General features: G+C 43.3%; 1 protein-coding gene across 1 annotated transcript in view; it reads right to left on the bottom strand.

The window, feature by feature from the left end:
- USP12 (ubiquitin specific peptidase 12) overlaps positions 1-15,220 on the bottom strand; it is a 34,554-nt gene extending 19,334 nt beyond the window's left edge. The window contains exon 1 of the mRNA XM_015413832.1: positions 15,058-15,220. Within this exon, the coding sequence (XP_015269318.1) occupies positions 15,058-15,105 (48 nt within the window). The 5' untranslated portion in view covers positions 15,106-15,220. The remainder of the gene's footprint in view (positions 1-15,057) is intronic.

The raw sequence follows: 15,220 nt of genomic DNA, 5'->3' as shown, positions 1-15,220 counted from the left end.
AATTTCAGAGCCAGTCAGATATAGTTGAAAGAAGGGGCTTTTAGTAACAGCATTGTTCTGGTTATCCATCAACAGTGCCCAATCTAATAGCACCCTTGAGTTCTTCATACAATCCACTCAAAACAGAGCTATTCCATCTGAAATGTGCAGTGCAACTTCCTCCAAATGATCAGTCTTCTTCACCAACAGTACCTCTGTCTTGTCTGGATTCAACTTTACTGAGTTCCTTCTTAGCCTCTTGACCAAGGCAGCCAAAGCAATTGCCTAAAATGAAGACAGTTGCTTCTGGGAGGTTAATGAATACAGAGCTGGGTATCATCAACATGTTTATGACATCCAACTCTACTGTTACGACAAATCTCAGGTATAAGTTCACCAAGGTGGTTAGAAAATTCATTGTGGCGCCTAGTATTTTCAGCAGTTTCTCTCAGTAAATCTCAATAGAAGTACAAATCTTATTTATCATTTTACATCAGAATACATTTTGCTGTATGGCATATAAATACATTTGTATTCATGTCAATTCTTCTTTCCATTTTAACTTCACACCAGTGAATGAATTCATTTCGTAACCCGCTGCTTTCTATACAGAATCCAATATTTAGGAGCATGGCTAGGAGCGTGGACTCTAATCCGGGAGAATTGGGTTTGATTCCACACTCCTCCACATGCAGCTGACGGTGTGACCTTGGGTCAGTCATAAGTTGTTTCAGCACTGTTCTCTCAAGGGCAGTTCTTGAGAGACCTCTCTCAGCCCACCTACCTCACAGGGTGTCTGTTGTGGGGAGGGGAAGGGAAAGTGATTGTAAACCGCTCTGAGACTCCCTTGGGTAGTGAAGGGTGGGGTATAAATCCAATCTCTTCTTCTACTTAAGTGGAGCTTTTAAAAGCAATAATGCAATGATCAGAAATAGTCAAGAAAAATTAGCAAACGCTGCACCATTCTGTACAATCTGCCTGGATTAAAAGAAGGGCTACTTTGCCACTGTCATCTCCATTCTGTAGACTGGGGTGCCAAACTTCAGGCCTGCAGGCCGGAACCAGCCCACCCATGGCTTTAATCCAGCCCAGGGCTCTTTTCTTTCCCCCTCCTCCCTTCACCCCTTGAAGCTGGAGGCTACCAAAATTCCCAGCTCCCTTGGGTCATGTCTTTGCCTGCTCTGGCAGGAAGCTCTTCTGGGCTTGCAAAATTGCACAGAAAATCTGGAATAGATTTTCCCATTAAGGTCTCTGCACCCAGATAGACTACTCTGGGACTGTTTCTAGCAATAGAAAGAGTCCTCTGCAACTGGAATGACAGCCCCCAGAGTGGAATGACGGACCCTAGCAACAGAGCTGTGTTCTGGGACTGGAATGACAGGGCACAGAGTGAAATGACAGTCTTTGGGAGAAGCAGCAGCATTCTAGGAATGGAATTCCACTCTGGGGGCCCTCATTCCAATCCCAGAATGCTTCTGCTACTCCCAGGGACTGTCATTTCACTCTAGTGGCTGCTATTCCAGTTCCATTCCACATTTTCTTTGCAACTTTGTCTGTGCTGCAATGTATTTCAATGGAATGGACCTCAAGAAGTTTAACTTTCCAGTGTTTGTATGGCAGTTGAAGCTGTTGCTTGCTGGAGTTGTCTCCTTGCAAATACAGGGTTAATGTTTTGAGCCACTTTGTCTCTGCTGAATGGACCTGAGAATGGCTGCCTGAGTACTCTTAACATGGGAACCCACAGCCAAAGGGGAACATTACACTGGAGAGCCACTGCCACTCTGAATAGATTTGGGGGGGGGGAGGTGAGAAGCTTGCAATGCATAGCCATTTCATGTTTTCCTAGGCTCAGAGCATTTTATATTTTTAATTTATATTTTTAGTTTCTGCTGTGATCCTTGTGCTTTTTCTTGATGTTTTATTTTTTAAAACTGCATTGCCAAATCCCACTGTTCCCTCTCCTTTCCTTTTTAGGCAGGCATCTTTTAAGGGGCGGGGGGAGTTTGGGAGGAGTAAGTTATCAAAGACTGTTAAATAAACAAAATATTGCAAGAGTTTTAAGCATGTTTGTGTTTAAAGTTTTTAAAAAATCTTTAATTGGTTTGTCTGTATCCTTTATAAAGTTTATATCTCCGCTACCTGGCATAACATTTTATGACACGCATGGCCTGGCCCCACAAGGTCCCATATATGTCAGATCTGGCCCTTCTAACAAATGAGTTCAACACCCAGCCTAGACTTTCAAATTAAGGTCTCTGCCATGCTTTGTCTCTCAGCACAAATTTCCTCTAATAGTGCTCAAACTTTCCCCATTCTTGAGCTCTTCATTTTTCCAGTAAACCAAGGAGCTAAAGTTCTAATACAGGGAAGGAGATGACAATGGAAAGCAGCTATTGCTTTCTATAATCCTGTTTTTCCATGCCTCAACCAGGACCTTAGTAGTCACCAATGAGATTCTCAAAATCTACAGTAATATTCTAGAAACCAGCAGGATCTATTAAGTCTCCAGGGGATTACCACTGTAATCTGACCCTCAAGGGTAGACAACAGCACCTCTTTGTGCCTTCAGCAGGTAACCATTTGACCACGACCAGAGGATTCCCTCAGAGTTTCATAAAAGCACTCACCAGGTTGACAGTGGAAGTTCTTTCTCCTGGCAATTGCCTTTAAGACAAAGAAATCTGCTTTGGGAGCATCACAGCTTTCAAATAGCCTATTGGACTTAAAGGGTTTGCAAGTAGGAGACCAGTCACTACCACTGTGGGATTTGTGTGGGGTTACTCAAAGCTCAGTTTAATCCCCCATGCCATACCCTTATGTAAAGCCCATGAGAGAATGTATGTGTTCTACGGAATTTGTAAAAAAAATTATTTGCTTTTGTAAAAAAATTATTTGCTGACAAAAATTAAGAATTTAAAAGGGCAAACCGGCTAAAGAGATAAAATTAATAACAGCTTGAAATGAAAACATTTCATGCATGTATTAGTTTTGATAAGACTGAAAACAGATAGCTGATTTAGTTCTTAGAACCTTTGAACTGTTTTACTTCTGCTAGCAGAAGTAGTGTAAGGTCCAATTCGTCGGGGAATCATTTTATTGCTGCAGTGAGACTGGGCTTCGCGGCTGGTTAGCAGAAAATAAAAGCTGGGTATCAAGTCCAGTCACAATTTGTGGATGTGTGGGTTTACTTTTGTCTCCCTGACTTCATCACCAGAAACCTGCTTGGTACAAAAAAAATTGATCTAGCATATTATTGCTCTCATGCCCTGGGCAGGAGAACAACCTGGCTGAGTCTCATGGGTGCTACAGCAGGCATGGAGTCCTCCTGAGCCTTTAGCAGGCAAAAGGCAGTACTGGTGGGAATACTGAAATCACCCAAAGCAATCGGTTTAGGTATCAACACCGGACCAAAGACCATGTCTGCCAGCTCAGCTAGGACGCTCACTGGTAAGCTATTTAAATGTTCAGAGAGCAGAAGCCCTAACCTGCCCTGATACCTACCACCATGTACAGTCAAAATGCAAGGCTCTGTTTGCACTGGGAATTTGTGGCATGAGAGACTTTACAATAACAGCCAGGACACAGCTGTGTTTCTCAAGAGCTTATGCTACAATAAAGTTTGTTAGTCTTAAAGGTGCCGCTGGGCTTTTTACTATTTTGTAGCAACAGACTAACACGGCTAACTCCTCTGGATCTATTGCCAAATGGATTTTGCCAGTTCATACAGTAAAATCCAGTTAGAAATTGGACTGAATGTGGATTACTTAGTTCATGTGACCGCAGCCCAAGAGCACAGTTCTGTTAATCTTTAAGATGCCACAAGAATCCAGTTTATTTTGGCACAACAGACTATCATAGCGGCCCATCTGATACTATTTATTTTATTTCATTTACACCCCGCCCTCCCCGCACAAGAGTGCAATAAAACTAGCATAAAACGCTATCTCAAAGTTGGCACAGTAATTTAAAACTGAATTTCTTACTATCAAATAATTACAGTAAAAAGAATAAATGAAGGTAAAAATGTAACCCAAGGTAAAGCAATATACATGACATGACATACTGGATCATCTCTATTTGTTATGCATAAACCAGAAATATGTTGAGTCTGTCAACATTATATTACATGCTTTTCATGTCATGAAGTATAACTGGGTTGGATCCCATGGAAAAGACCCACTTATGGGGGGGGAATATTTGCTGATCCCCTACACAGAGCTTAAATTCCTCCTCACACTGCTCCTGAAGACCCCTCCATCCCTCAGCAGCACCATTTGGGTGACCATTTTGGGCAGCATTGGCTTCCGTGGACAGAATTTAGATAGGATCCAATCCTCATTTTTGGGAAGTGCCATCATCATCACCAGTCCTTGCTTCTGAAAGCTTGCAGCACTATCCTATGCAGGTTTACTGAGTAGCAAAAGCATCTTTATTCACTCGGGTTTATTCTCATGGAACACAGGATTGCAGCCTTAGTGCAACACTGGTGGCTAACTTGTGCAACACTGGTGGCTAACAGGTTTCAAACCAAACCCACACCCAGAAGTGTTGCAGTGCTGGCAGTGTAGGTGAGAAATAAGGCACTGAATCCATTCATCTCTCCTGGGAGAATGGCAAGATTCACCCGCACAAAGTTTGATCTTATCCAGGGATCACAAGATGTTCCACTAACTGTTGGAACAAGGTAGCTCAAATCCATTCTGCCTACTCAATCACCTTGTTTCAAAAGTAGGGAATAGGATTTAAATTCAGCCATTTTTCCTGTTGATTTAAATTAAGTTACTCCCTGCCTGATGATCAGAGTCTGGATTCATGTTGTAGACCCACAGTTAGGATTGTAACGACCTTGCTTTTCAAGGTCATAGGCATACCTTGTCCTTTGGAAGCAGCCCTTCACAGAATATCACAGTCAGTTAAGACATTATTTAATACCTTCACAGAGTGAGCTCAGATTTGCTAGATTTGATCAAATGTTCTGGCAAGAATATCCAGCAAACCGCACAACACAAAACCGGATACCATATAGCAGCATCAGTTCACCCTCTTGAATCCACTTAATCTGTGGAATTATAGTACTGCTACGTGAGTCCTGCTTTGGTACACCCCTATGTCTTGTGAAGAAGACATGCCAAGCCCTGTGGGTGTCTTCTACAAACTTTATTATATTGTGAAGAGGAAAGCAAATACGCATCCCAAAAAGGGGGTGATCAATGTACCCATGTCACACCAGGCTTTCCATCACAGTGCCCTGGCAAACATCAACTCAGGAGGAAAATCAGTGGAGAATTTTCTCTGATAAGACGTGCATTGATTCCCTCTCCACCCCCACCTTTCGCTTTTCACAGTATACATCCTATGAGCAACGGTCCCCACGGTGCTGGGGAAATTGCTTATTAGCCTGATCCTACTTTCTGACTGGGCCCACAGCAGCTCCCTGATTCTGAGAGACTCCCATGAAATATGCCACAGAGAGGAACAAGGCCTTATTGAGTTTGTCATGTCCTCTTCTACATGTCTGTTTTGAAAAAGGTGATCCATTTGTAGGACAGAGTCATCTCAAGAGGTAGAAAGAAAACTGTGTTTTTATTCTTTTCTATGTTCTGTATTTCTCACCTCTTACACTTCTCCGCTAGCTTGTTAGGTATATACTGTATACATAAGGTCAGGGGTCATTTCCTAGAAAAAGAGGTGGAGGAGCTCATTAGCATTACCTATTAGCATAACTTATTTGCATATGCCACACCGGGCTGTTTTGGATGGCTAGCTAGGGGGGGGGGGGCAGATCCTTGTGCTCCTGGTGGCCGGAGGCTGCTGGGAGCAGGGGGTGGGGCTTGTTCCTGTGCGCTCCTGCAGGAAATGACCCCTGCATAAGGTAAAACCTTTGAATTTGTTCTTTAATTCTGAGAGACTCTGTGGATTATTTTATCTCACAAGCCAGATACTGAAGTGTACTCTACCAGCTAAGGAAGAAAAAGGGGCATGGTCCTTTCCCAAAATATCTAGGTAGTGATGGTAAAAACAACCAAAACCAATGGATCCAGAAAACAGGCAACTGTAATAAAACCATTTATTTTAATACTGCTACCGTAGTCATATTTAACTGATTAATACAACTAAACCGATCAACTTCCCCGGAAAACAAATTTAACTAGTTAAGATAACTGGCACTATAATACAGAAAAGAAGGAGTGAAGATGGTATTTTCTTCTAGCGTTTTGCAATAGCTTTTATTTATTGTTATAAGCAATTTCACAAAAGACCCCCATCATGAAATGTTCGTACTATGCAAATAAATTTAATTGTAACCCATCAGTTCATCTTTATATCAAAGTCCATGACTTGTAACAGGTATTGTGCTTAAAGCTTTAACCCAAAATCCAATGTAACAAGATCAGACGTATGAGGATGCTTAAGAGGGAGGGGAAGATTCCTAGTGATGGGATGACCTTTGCAAAAATTTCCCGTCAACAAAATCCATTAGGGAATGTAGTACTTCGGGGATGAAAAAAGTAGTGTTCTAAGTTTGTGAAAGCCTCAAGCTATGTAAAATAAGAGGCTATCAGTAAAGACTCTGGCATAGACCCAGTGCCCTTGCAGATAAAGCAGAACACTCTCAGTTCATACAGCTTTACAAGGTAAAAATTACCTGGTGACATTGTTTGAACTGTTGCACTGGGTTAGGGGTGGTGAATTTAACATGATTGGATAATTGGTTCCTGCAGAGCAGTTTCAGCTGCTAGGATACTGGAAGACACAACAAAATTATCATATATTAACCAGTTGAGCCACTCCCAACACTGAATATTGTATTTCAATTGGTACTTTCCAAACCAATTTTTAAATGATAGGGAAATAAATTCGTCATGAAATCACCATGTGCTCAAAACATTCATATCTTCTCTCCATGATCCTCTCTGTTGTCATACAGCATTCCTAGCAAAGCAACAAAAATGGGATTGTTGGGGGAAAGACATTCTTTCCAAAATCACCACGACCATGTTATAGTGACAGCCAAACAGTAAGCGTGCTTGCTGAAGAATCAGTGCCAGAGATTTATATGGGATTTACCCCTGAACCAGAGTACAAAGAATTGCAGCCTTGGATTAGGTGATGCAGTTGTATACAACCAACCATCACTTAGCTGACAGCACCTCTTAATAGCACCCAGAGAACCAGTGTATTACAGCAGGTCACGGGTCTCCTTAATGAAAACTGGACTAGGGCAGTGGACACTGAATGCTAATTATACTTCAGTCTACCTTGAAATCAGATTAACTGAACAGCAGCATGGTGATTAAGAACATGGCGCATGCTCACACCTCCCCCCCCCACTGTTTCCCCAACTCGATCTGACTAAGGGAGCACTGACTTGAAAGCTTATACCTCAAATCTTTTTGGTCTCTCAGGTGCTACTGGACTCAAATCTAGCTGTTCTACTGTAGCCCAATATGGCTACCCTCTGAAACCTATCCCCAATTCTGTGGTCTTCTAGAGCCACAGTTTGGCAGGGGTGTCAAACTCATTTGTTATGAGGGCCGAATCTGACATAAATGAGACCTTGTTGGGCCGGGCCATGTGTGTCATAAAATGTAATGCCAGGTAGCGGAGATATAAACTTTATAAAGGACACAAACACAAAGGGTTTTTTTTTTTACTTAAATTAAAAACATGCTTAAAACATTAGCACTCTTGAAATATTTTGTTTATTTAAGTGTCTGATAACTGACCCCTCTTGCTCTGAATTATTGCATCAAAATGTCTGTGCTGTTGCAATCTTGGGTATGCTGTTCAGGTGTGTATCTGTAAGCTGCGAACCTACGATGACGCAGCAGCAGCAGAACTGGAAGAAGAAGAAGCGACAGCCAGTTCCACTGCGGGCCTGATAGAAGCCCTCCAGGGGCCTGATCCGGCCCCCGGGCCACATGTTTGACACCCCTGGTTTAGAGCTTGGCCCAAATGGTACAAGCTCAAGTTAATTGTTAGCCATACCTATCACAGCAATATTAAATAACAAAGTCTGGTCCAAGGATCTCAAAACTGTGAATCTGAGACCTCATAAAACATGTGACCAAAACACACTGAACATACAATACTATACCATGGGGTGCTCAACCTTTTTGAGCCTGCAGGCACATTTGGAATTCTGACATGACATGGTGAGAACAGCAACAAAATGGCTGCCGCAGCAGGCAGAGCCAGCCACAAGACGATTGCCACAGCTTAACTTCAGTAACACCATACAGATCATTGTGCTGTGGTGGCAGCTGCTACCAAAACAACATTTTTAAAGAACTGCACAGCCAATCAAACCTCCAGTAGTCAATCAGAAGCCTTTCTGGGCAAAAGCCCTATCTGCCCCCCCTGACTTCCTAAAAGCACTTGGTGGACACCAGAAAAGGGGTTGGCAGCAGTATTCCCTCTAAGCTGAGTTAGTGTGAGCTAGCTCACAGTTTTTTAGCCTCTGGCTCACACATTTTTGTCTTAGCTCAGGAGGGATGGCTCCAGAACAAACTAATTTATGCAGTAGCCAGATCGCTCACTCACAACTTTAATGCCAGTAGCTCACAAAGTAGAATTTTTATCACAAGACTCCACAGCTTAGAGGGAGCATTGGTTGGCAGTAATCGTACTAATGAATGACTCAATGAATTAAGCTCAAATAAACAAAATAAACACCAGAAATGAAAATCAGATTGTTTTCACATTCTGTGTCTGAAGGCTGTTTCACAAATTACAGGAAAAGACGAATCCCTGCATTTTCAACCATATTTTCTTGAACCTGTGGTGTTTTGTCACGTAAATACCGGTGTGTGCTTTAATGTGGAGTTACTGTGAGAAAGGGGGGAGATGGGTGAGTGAAGTGTATGATTAAATGATAGCTGTACCCTAGGGGATGGAGTTGATGGAATAGTTCAGAGATAGTGCTGAGCAGTGTGTGTGGAGGAAGGAGCTTGACTGAGGTGCCTGTGTTCTGTGCTGAAGTTATTAGCCTGCGTGGCAGGTTGGGAGGCTAAACTTTGTGGAAGTTGGGAACCCGGGTGGTAAGTGAGGAATAGTAAGCCTGTGTAGAAATTTATGGGCCTAAACAGCAAGGAAGGAATTTATGCTTTGTTAAAGTTATTGGCCTGTGGCAAGTGAGAAAATAAGCCTGTGTGGCTGAGTTGGACTGGATGGGCCTTTGGCCTGATCCAACATTGGCGTCTCTTATGTTCTTATGTTCTTACACACTGATGGTTCTGTCAATATACCATATAAGCAGGGACCCACAAGAAATTTGCGGGAGCGTCTATCCCATTCCTCCCCCCCACCTCTGCTTCTTCCCCTCTCTCCCTACTTCTCTCACATTCTTTTACACTCTCTCCCCCTCTCCATGCCTGTCACTTCCTTTCTGCCCCCACCCATCACTCTTTCTGCCCTGTCACTCTCCCAACCTCCCACCTCCCCCCCCAACAGCAGCGGCAGTAGCCGCTCTCCAGAAACCACAATGGATTGCCCAATTACAGAGATTAGGGTTTCCAGCTCCATGTTGGAAAATTCCTGGAGATTTGGGGGTGGAGCCTTGGGAGGATGAGGTTTGGGCTTGGAAGTGACCTCAGCAAGGTATACTACCATAAACTCCACCCTTCAAAGCAGTCATTTTCTCTGGGGGAACTGATCTCTGTCATCTGGAGATCAGTTGGAATTCCAGGAGATCGCCAGCCCTCACCTGGAGGTTGGCAACATTAGTTCCCCTGGAGGAATTGGGTGCTTTGGAGGGTGGAGTCTATGGCACTGTATCTGTCCAAAGTCCCTCCCCACCATCCCCAGGCTCCACCCCTCACATATGCAGGAATTTCCCAACCTAGAGTTGGCATCCCTATCTCCTTTCCACTCAACAACCAACCTACCTTTATCTGCACCTCTGTCTTCAGCTTTCCATCTCCTTTCCCCCTGTAGCTTTTACTGAGGAAAACTATGGTCTCCACAGTGGGGACTAAAGCAGATTACATTACTCTCTCCTTTTTATCCACACAACAACCCTATGAGGTAGGTTAGGCTGAAAGTATGTGACTAATCCAAAATCACCCAGGAATTATTCCACAGCCAGATTGGGATCTAAACCTGGGTCTCACAAACCATACACTGAAGCTCTGACCATTATACTACACAGGCTTTCACATGCTGGCTGCTATTGAACAGCAGCAAGCAGCCACACCTATTTTATTTATTTATTGATTTTTATCCCGCCCATCCGGCCTAGGCTGGCTCACAACAGAATAAAAGCTCTCATAATACATAAAACACAGTTCATTACACTAATACAGTTCCTAGTAAAAATAATACATCAATATAAAAACAGTATTAAAATCAAATATAGCGTTAAAGTGCTAGAAAATACCAATTTTTGCTTTAATTCTATTGGTCTGCTTCAGTTAGGGGAAACTAGATGAATCATGCAAGTCAGGTGGTATCAAGTAATCCAGAGGGTGCTGCTAGGCCTACATTTGCCAACCTCCAGGTGGGACCTGGAGATGCCCCAGAATTACAACTGAACTCCAGACAACAGAGATCTGTCCCCCTGGAGAAAATGGGTGGACTCTGTGGCATTATATCCAGCTAAGGTCCCCTCCCCAAACTCGGCACTCCTCAGATTTTATCACAGAATCTCCAGGAATTTCTCAACCTGGGGTGGGCAATCCTAGTTCCAGGCCTGGCTCCAAATCCACTGCTATTTAGTCATTCATACTGCAGGAGGAATCCTCCCCAATCCCAGCTCCAGTTCTGCTTTTTGCTTCCTTCCCCCTCTGTCTCTCTCTCTCTCCCTGTGGCTATCAGCCAGTCTATCTCACATTGTCAATGCGGCGGGGCCTGGAGTAGATCCCTGTGGCAGCCATTTCAAAAGGTATTGGGGGGAGGGAAATTCAACCCTCTGCAAGGTTTTTTTAAAAAACTTTTTGGATTTTTCTGCAGATCCATGGAGTCCCCTGAGTCTGCAGAAAAAGCTGTTGAGGGAGTGTCCTCTATCTGCAGAAATAAGTATCCGCACGCAGAAGGGACTGTTGAGAATTTGATATATAGATACAACTAAGCCATCCTGTTCTTTTGGTTCACCTAAGAATTGTAAGGCAAGAGCCTCTGGTGACAGCAAACATAAGGAAGGCAAGGAAGCAGCATCACACACATCACCTCAAAACCCTACAGAGGTTACACATAACGTGGTCACACAGAAAAGAGCAAAAATGTTACATGATCTTTCCTGGAAATGTGTTTAGTTACGCTGCTTGGTCCTACCACAGCATTAAGCCCAACTGGTCACTAAATTGGGAGCAGTAAGTCACATTTAAAACTCTAATAGCAGTCCCTGTGAACTACAAAGACACTGCAGTAATACAATTATTCAGTGTTGCTGTGCCAATGTTTCACTAAGATTGCTTTGGAAATAATTTTATGTTTCACAGCTCTATTTAGTCCATTAATTATTTAGAAACTTAATGGTTTCTCATTTTACAAGCCTCTGATCAGTTTAGCAAAATCCAGCAAGCAGAATCTATTACCTCCTTTGGTTTGTCAAAAGACAGCTTCACAAGTCTGTGTGAGAATAAGCTTCCAAAATGTTCACTTCAAATGACTTTCAAACTTTTTCTGCTTCAAAGCGTTAAGTAATAAAAGCTCCCCCCCCCACTGCAGTAAGGCAGGGAAGCATCAAGTTTTCATGTACATTTGGATGGCCATCATACTACTATCTGACAAGACTAGGTCTACCAAGATCCTAAGAGGAAATAACTCCTGTTGTGCCAGAAAAGTGATAATTGACAAAAAGCAAACTCATTCCTAGAGTAAAACGACAAAACGTCTACAGACTATTTATCTTAGGACTCTTCTTTTCCAGTGAAGGCTGGGGAAAGTATAATGGCATCATTTTGTTTACCTAACCTTCATAAATAAAGGCTAATACCTGATGAGAAGCAACACTGCAAAACTTACGTCTTAGGACCTGGACAGATGTAAGCACAGTAAGTACAGTATCTTCTACTACAGTGATTAAACTGAATCTAAAGCTGCTTTAAAGGGTAACCAAGGGTGGCGATGACCTTTAAAGGTCTACAAAACAATGAAAGTTGCAACTTGTGTAAGGGAATAATTTCCAACGCTCTACTTACCCAGTTAATGAAGAAGTCTACCTATCCCTATCAGAAAGGAGAATTTGCAGGGATACAGTAAATAAAAAATCATTTGTGCCTTACTACCATAGATCTCTCATGTGTCCATCTTACAAAGAGCCCTAAAGAATTTCTTAACACTAGATAGAAAGCTCAAAAGTTTCCTTGTTAACCCACTGTTTAAAACTAGAACATTTGGAGCTGGGTAAACTATAAAAAGCAGAAATAGCTGAACCTGAGGGAAAGGGAAAGCAGAGGGAAGGAGAAAACAAACAAGTAAATTTTGTGGGACAAGGTCACAGGTATGGCAAGCTGAATAAAGGGGAGAAGGGAGTGATGTGTTATTACTGAAAGAGTCATATAGGTGTTGCACATGAAGCTCAAAAAGAAGAAATACTGCTGGCTAATACTCTTTCACTAAATCACGTATCAGTGTCACCTTTGCCCCCTCAGTTATTCCACACTGGTAGGACAAGACAGATGTACCATAAACCAGCTGAATACTGATAAGAAGATATTTACAGTCTTTTGCAAAACTGTGGGTTGTTTTTAGAGGAAAGAAAAATCTATTATACCTGACTTTCAACAAGATTTTTGTATCACTTGCATCCAAAGGGAAAGCAGCAGCGTGGTTTTCATGAGCTTCAATTTTTCTTTATGCTAAGTAAAGCGGTAAGACGAGATGGAAAAAGCTAACTCAGCACACTTAGGGTTTAAGAACACCTCCATATGCTAAGCCAGATTTCAAAAGAACCTCCTCCTTTCTGTGGCATTTTCTGTTTTACTCAGCTGACTTTCTGTATTAAAGAATCCCTGTCTTAGATAGTTACTTACATTAAAACATATGTCAAAGTGTCCCTGCCCTGCATCCGTTAAAGCTGATTAACATCAGTTTTGATTCTGTGCTCCTTTTTAAAGAAATTATGCCATAACCAAATTAAAGCTATTGTAGAAAATAAGTCTAGATAGGAGAAACCGTGGCCTGGTCCAGCACATCCATTCTGCCCAGAGAATCATACTCTCCTGGCTTTCAGCAAATTACGCAAAACGGAGTTATTCAGGATGGCTTTTTTTACACAGGTGTACTATAACAAAAGGGTTAAGAAAGATGCTTTGGTAAAGGGATAGGGACTACACTACTGTCCATAATAGATACTGCCTGTAGCTCTAAGTATGATCCTAGAATGTAGTTAAAGGTAAAGGTAAAGGTTCCCTTGCTCGAAAGCCAGTCGAATCCGACTCTAGGGTTGCGGTGCTCATCTCCGTTTCCAAGCCGAAGAGCCAGCGCTGTCCGAAGACGTTTCCGTGGTCATGTGGCCGGCATGACTAAACACCAAGCCGCACGGAACGCTGTTACCTGCCCACCGAAGTGGTCCCTATTTATATACTTGCAATTTCTTGCTTTCGAACTGCTAGGTTGGCAGGATCTGGAACCAGAGATGGGAGCTCACTCCATCATGCGGCCCCCGGGTCTCGAACCGCTGAACTACTTGCCTTCCACAGCCTGCAGTTCAGCGTCTTAACCACTTGAGCCACCGCAGCTCCTAGTATGTAGTTACTGCATCTTTAATGTCTCATGTTAATGCTTATGCTTTGTTTCAGATTTCTGCACTCCAAACCTTATTGCATTGTTTACTGATGTCCCATCCTGTAGATCAGGGGCATCAAACATAAGGCCCAGGGGCCAGAACCGACCCATCCAGGGCTCTTACCCTGCCAGCAAGCAACTGGTATGTATAGAAATATAAGGTACTCCCCCTTTTATGGTATCCGTTGGGAAAAAACCTAGTCTTGCATATGATTAAACACATTTATTGGGAATTTTGTGGGTTCCCCAGTAAATCAATTGCTTTGGTTTGTATTTTGAGTAAAAAATAATATTGTTAATTGGGTTTGCCTATGTCCTTTATGAAGTTTATAGCTCTAGTACCTGGCATTACATTTTGTGGCACACATGGCTCGGCCCAATAAAGTAACATTTATGTCAGATCCAGCCCTCATCACAAATGAGTTTGACACCTCTGCTGTAGATTGTATGATTTACACTCTATAATTTGCTTTCTAGCTCAAAGAGAACAGTAAAATAAACAGGCTCTAACTCACCAAACCCATACACTACAATATAGTTATTGGTCTTTAAGATGAAAGACATTGCCAAAACCAAAATAATACAGCACACTGGCTTTCATTATTGGATTCTGCTGTGGACCAAAACAGGTACCTAAACATGTTATCAGGTACCACCACAGGATTCTGTGTTGTTGTTTTGTTACAACACGCCAATAAAGGTAGCCCCACTGGTATGAGGCTCCTTGTAACAGAAAGGAAACACGTTTCTTGCGCTCAGCTCCGTGGCACGTACACACTTACAATTCCAGTTCTCCCGAGCACACGTTTCTCAAGGCCCCTCTCCTAAATCCCTCCCACCCACACATTTCTCTGGAGAGTTTTTTTTTTAGAAAACCACAATCTGTTCACATACGCCCTCCTCCATCACCACCACCATGTGACGACCACTTGCAGCCCACCGCTTCGTTCTCCAAGCTTCCCTATACATCTAGCTTTATCTTCTGACCTGGCTCATTTGCAACAATTTGCAAGGGCTTTTTGCATTGCAAAAAACAAACCCGGCCCGGTTCCGTTTCATGAAAACCTGCCTGGGGGAGCAAGCCCTAATGAACTCAAGTGGGGGGCTTTAATTCGAGAGGGAAACATGCCTTGGATCGGGCTGCCTGGCTCCCAAGCCTGCTGTTTACAGACGTGTCCCTGCGGGGCACAGCCGCCCGCCACACGCCTCGGTCTCTCTCCGGAGTGAAACTGGAGACACACCCACCCACGCACGAGCAGCCTCCGGCCGCGCAGCCCCACCGCTCGCTCCTCGCCCCAGACACACACCACACACCGGCATGGAAGAGCTGCTACGGGGAGAGAGGCTCACCATGGTACAGATGGAGGCGATTTTGGAGACTGTCATTAGGATTTCCATCCGCGCAGCGCCATTTTCCACCCAATCACAACGTCGAACCGAGCTGGGGGAGTCCCAGCGGAGGAGGGAAGCAGCCCGGCGCCGCCTCCAACCAGCTGTTTACCGCGGGACACAC

This window comes from Gekko japonicus, unplaced genomic scaffold, assembly GCF_001447785.1.
Source record: "Gekko japonicus isolate JY-2015 unplaced genomic scaffold, Gekko_japonicus_V1.1 scaffold931, whole genome shotgun sequence".
Classification (NCBI taxonomy): Eukaryota; Metazoa; Chordata; class Lepidosauria; order Squamata; family Gekkonidae; genus Gekko; species Gekko japonicus.
This window is presented reverse-complemented; position numbering and strand designations above follow the sequence as displayed.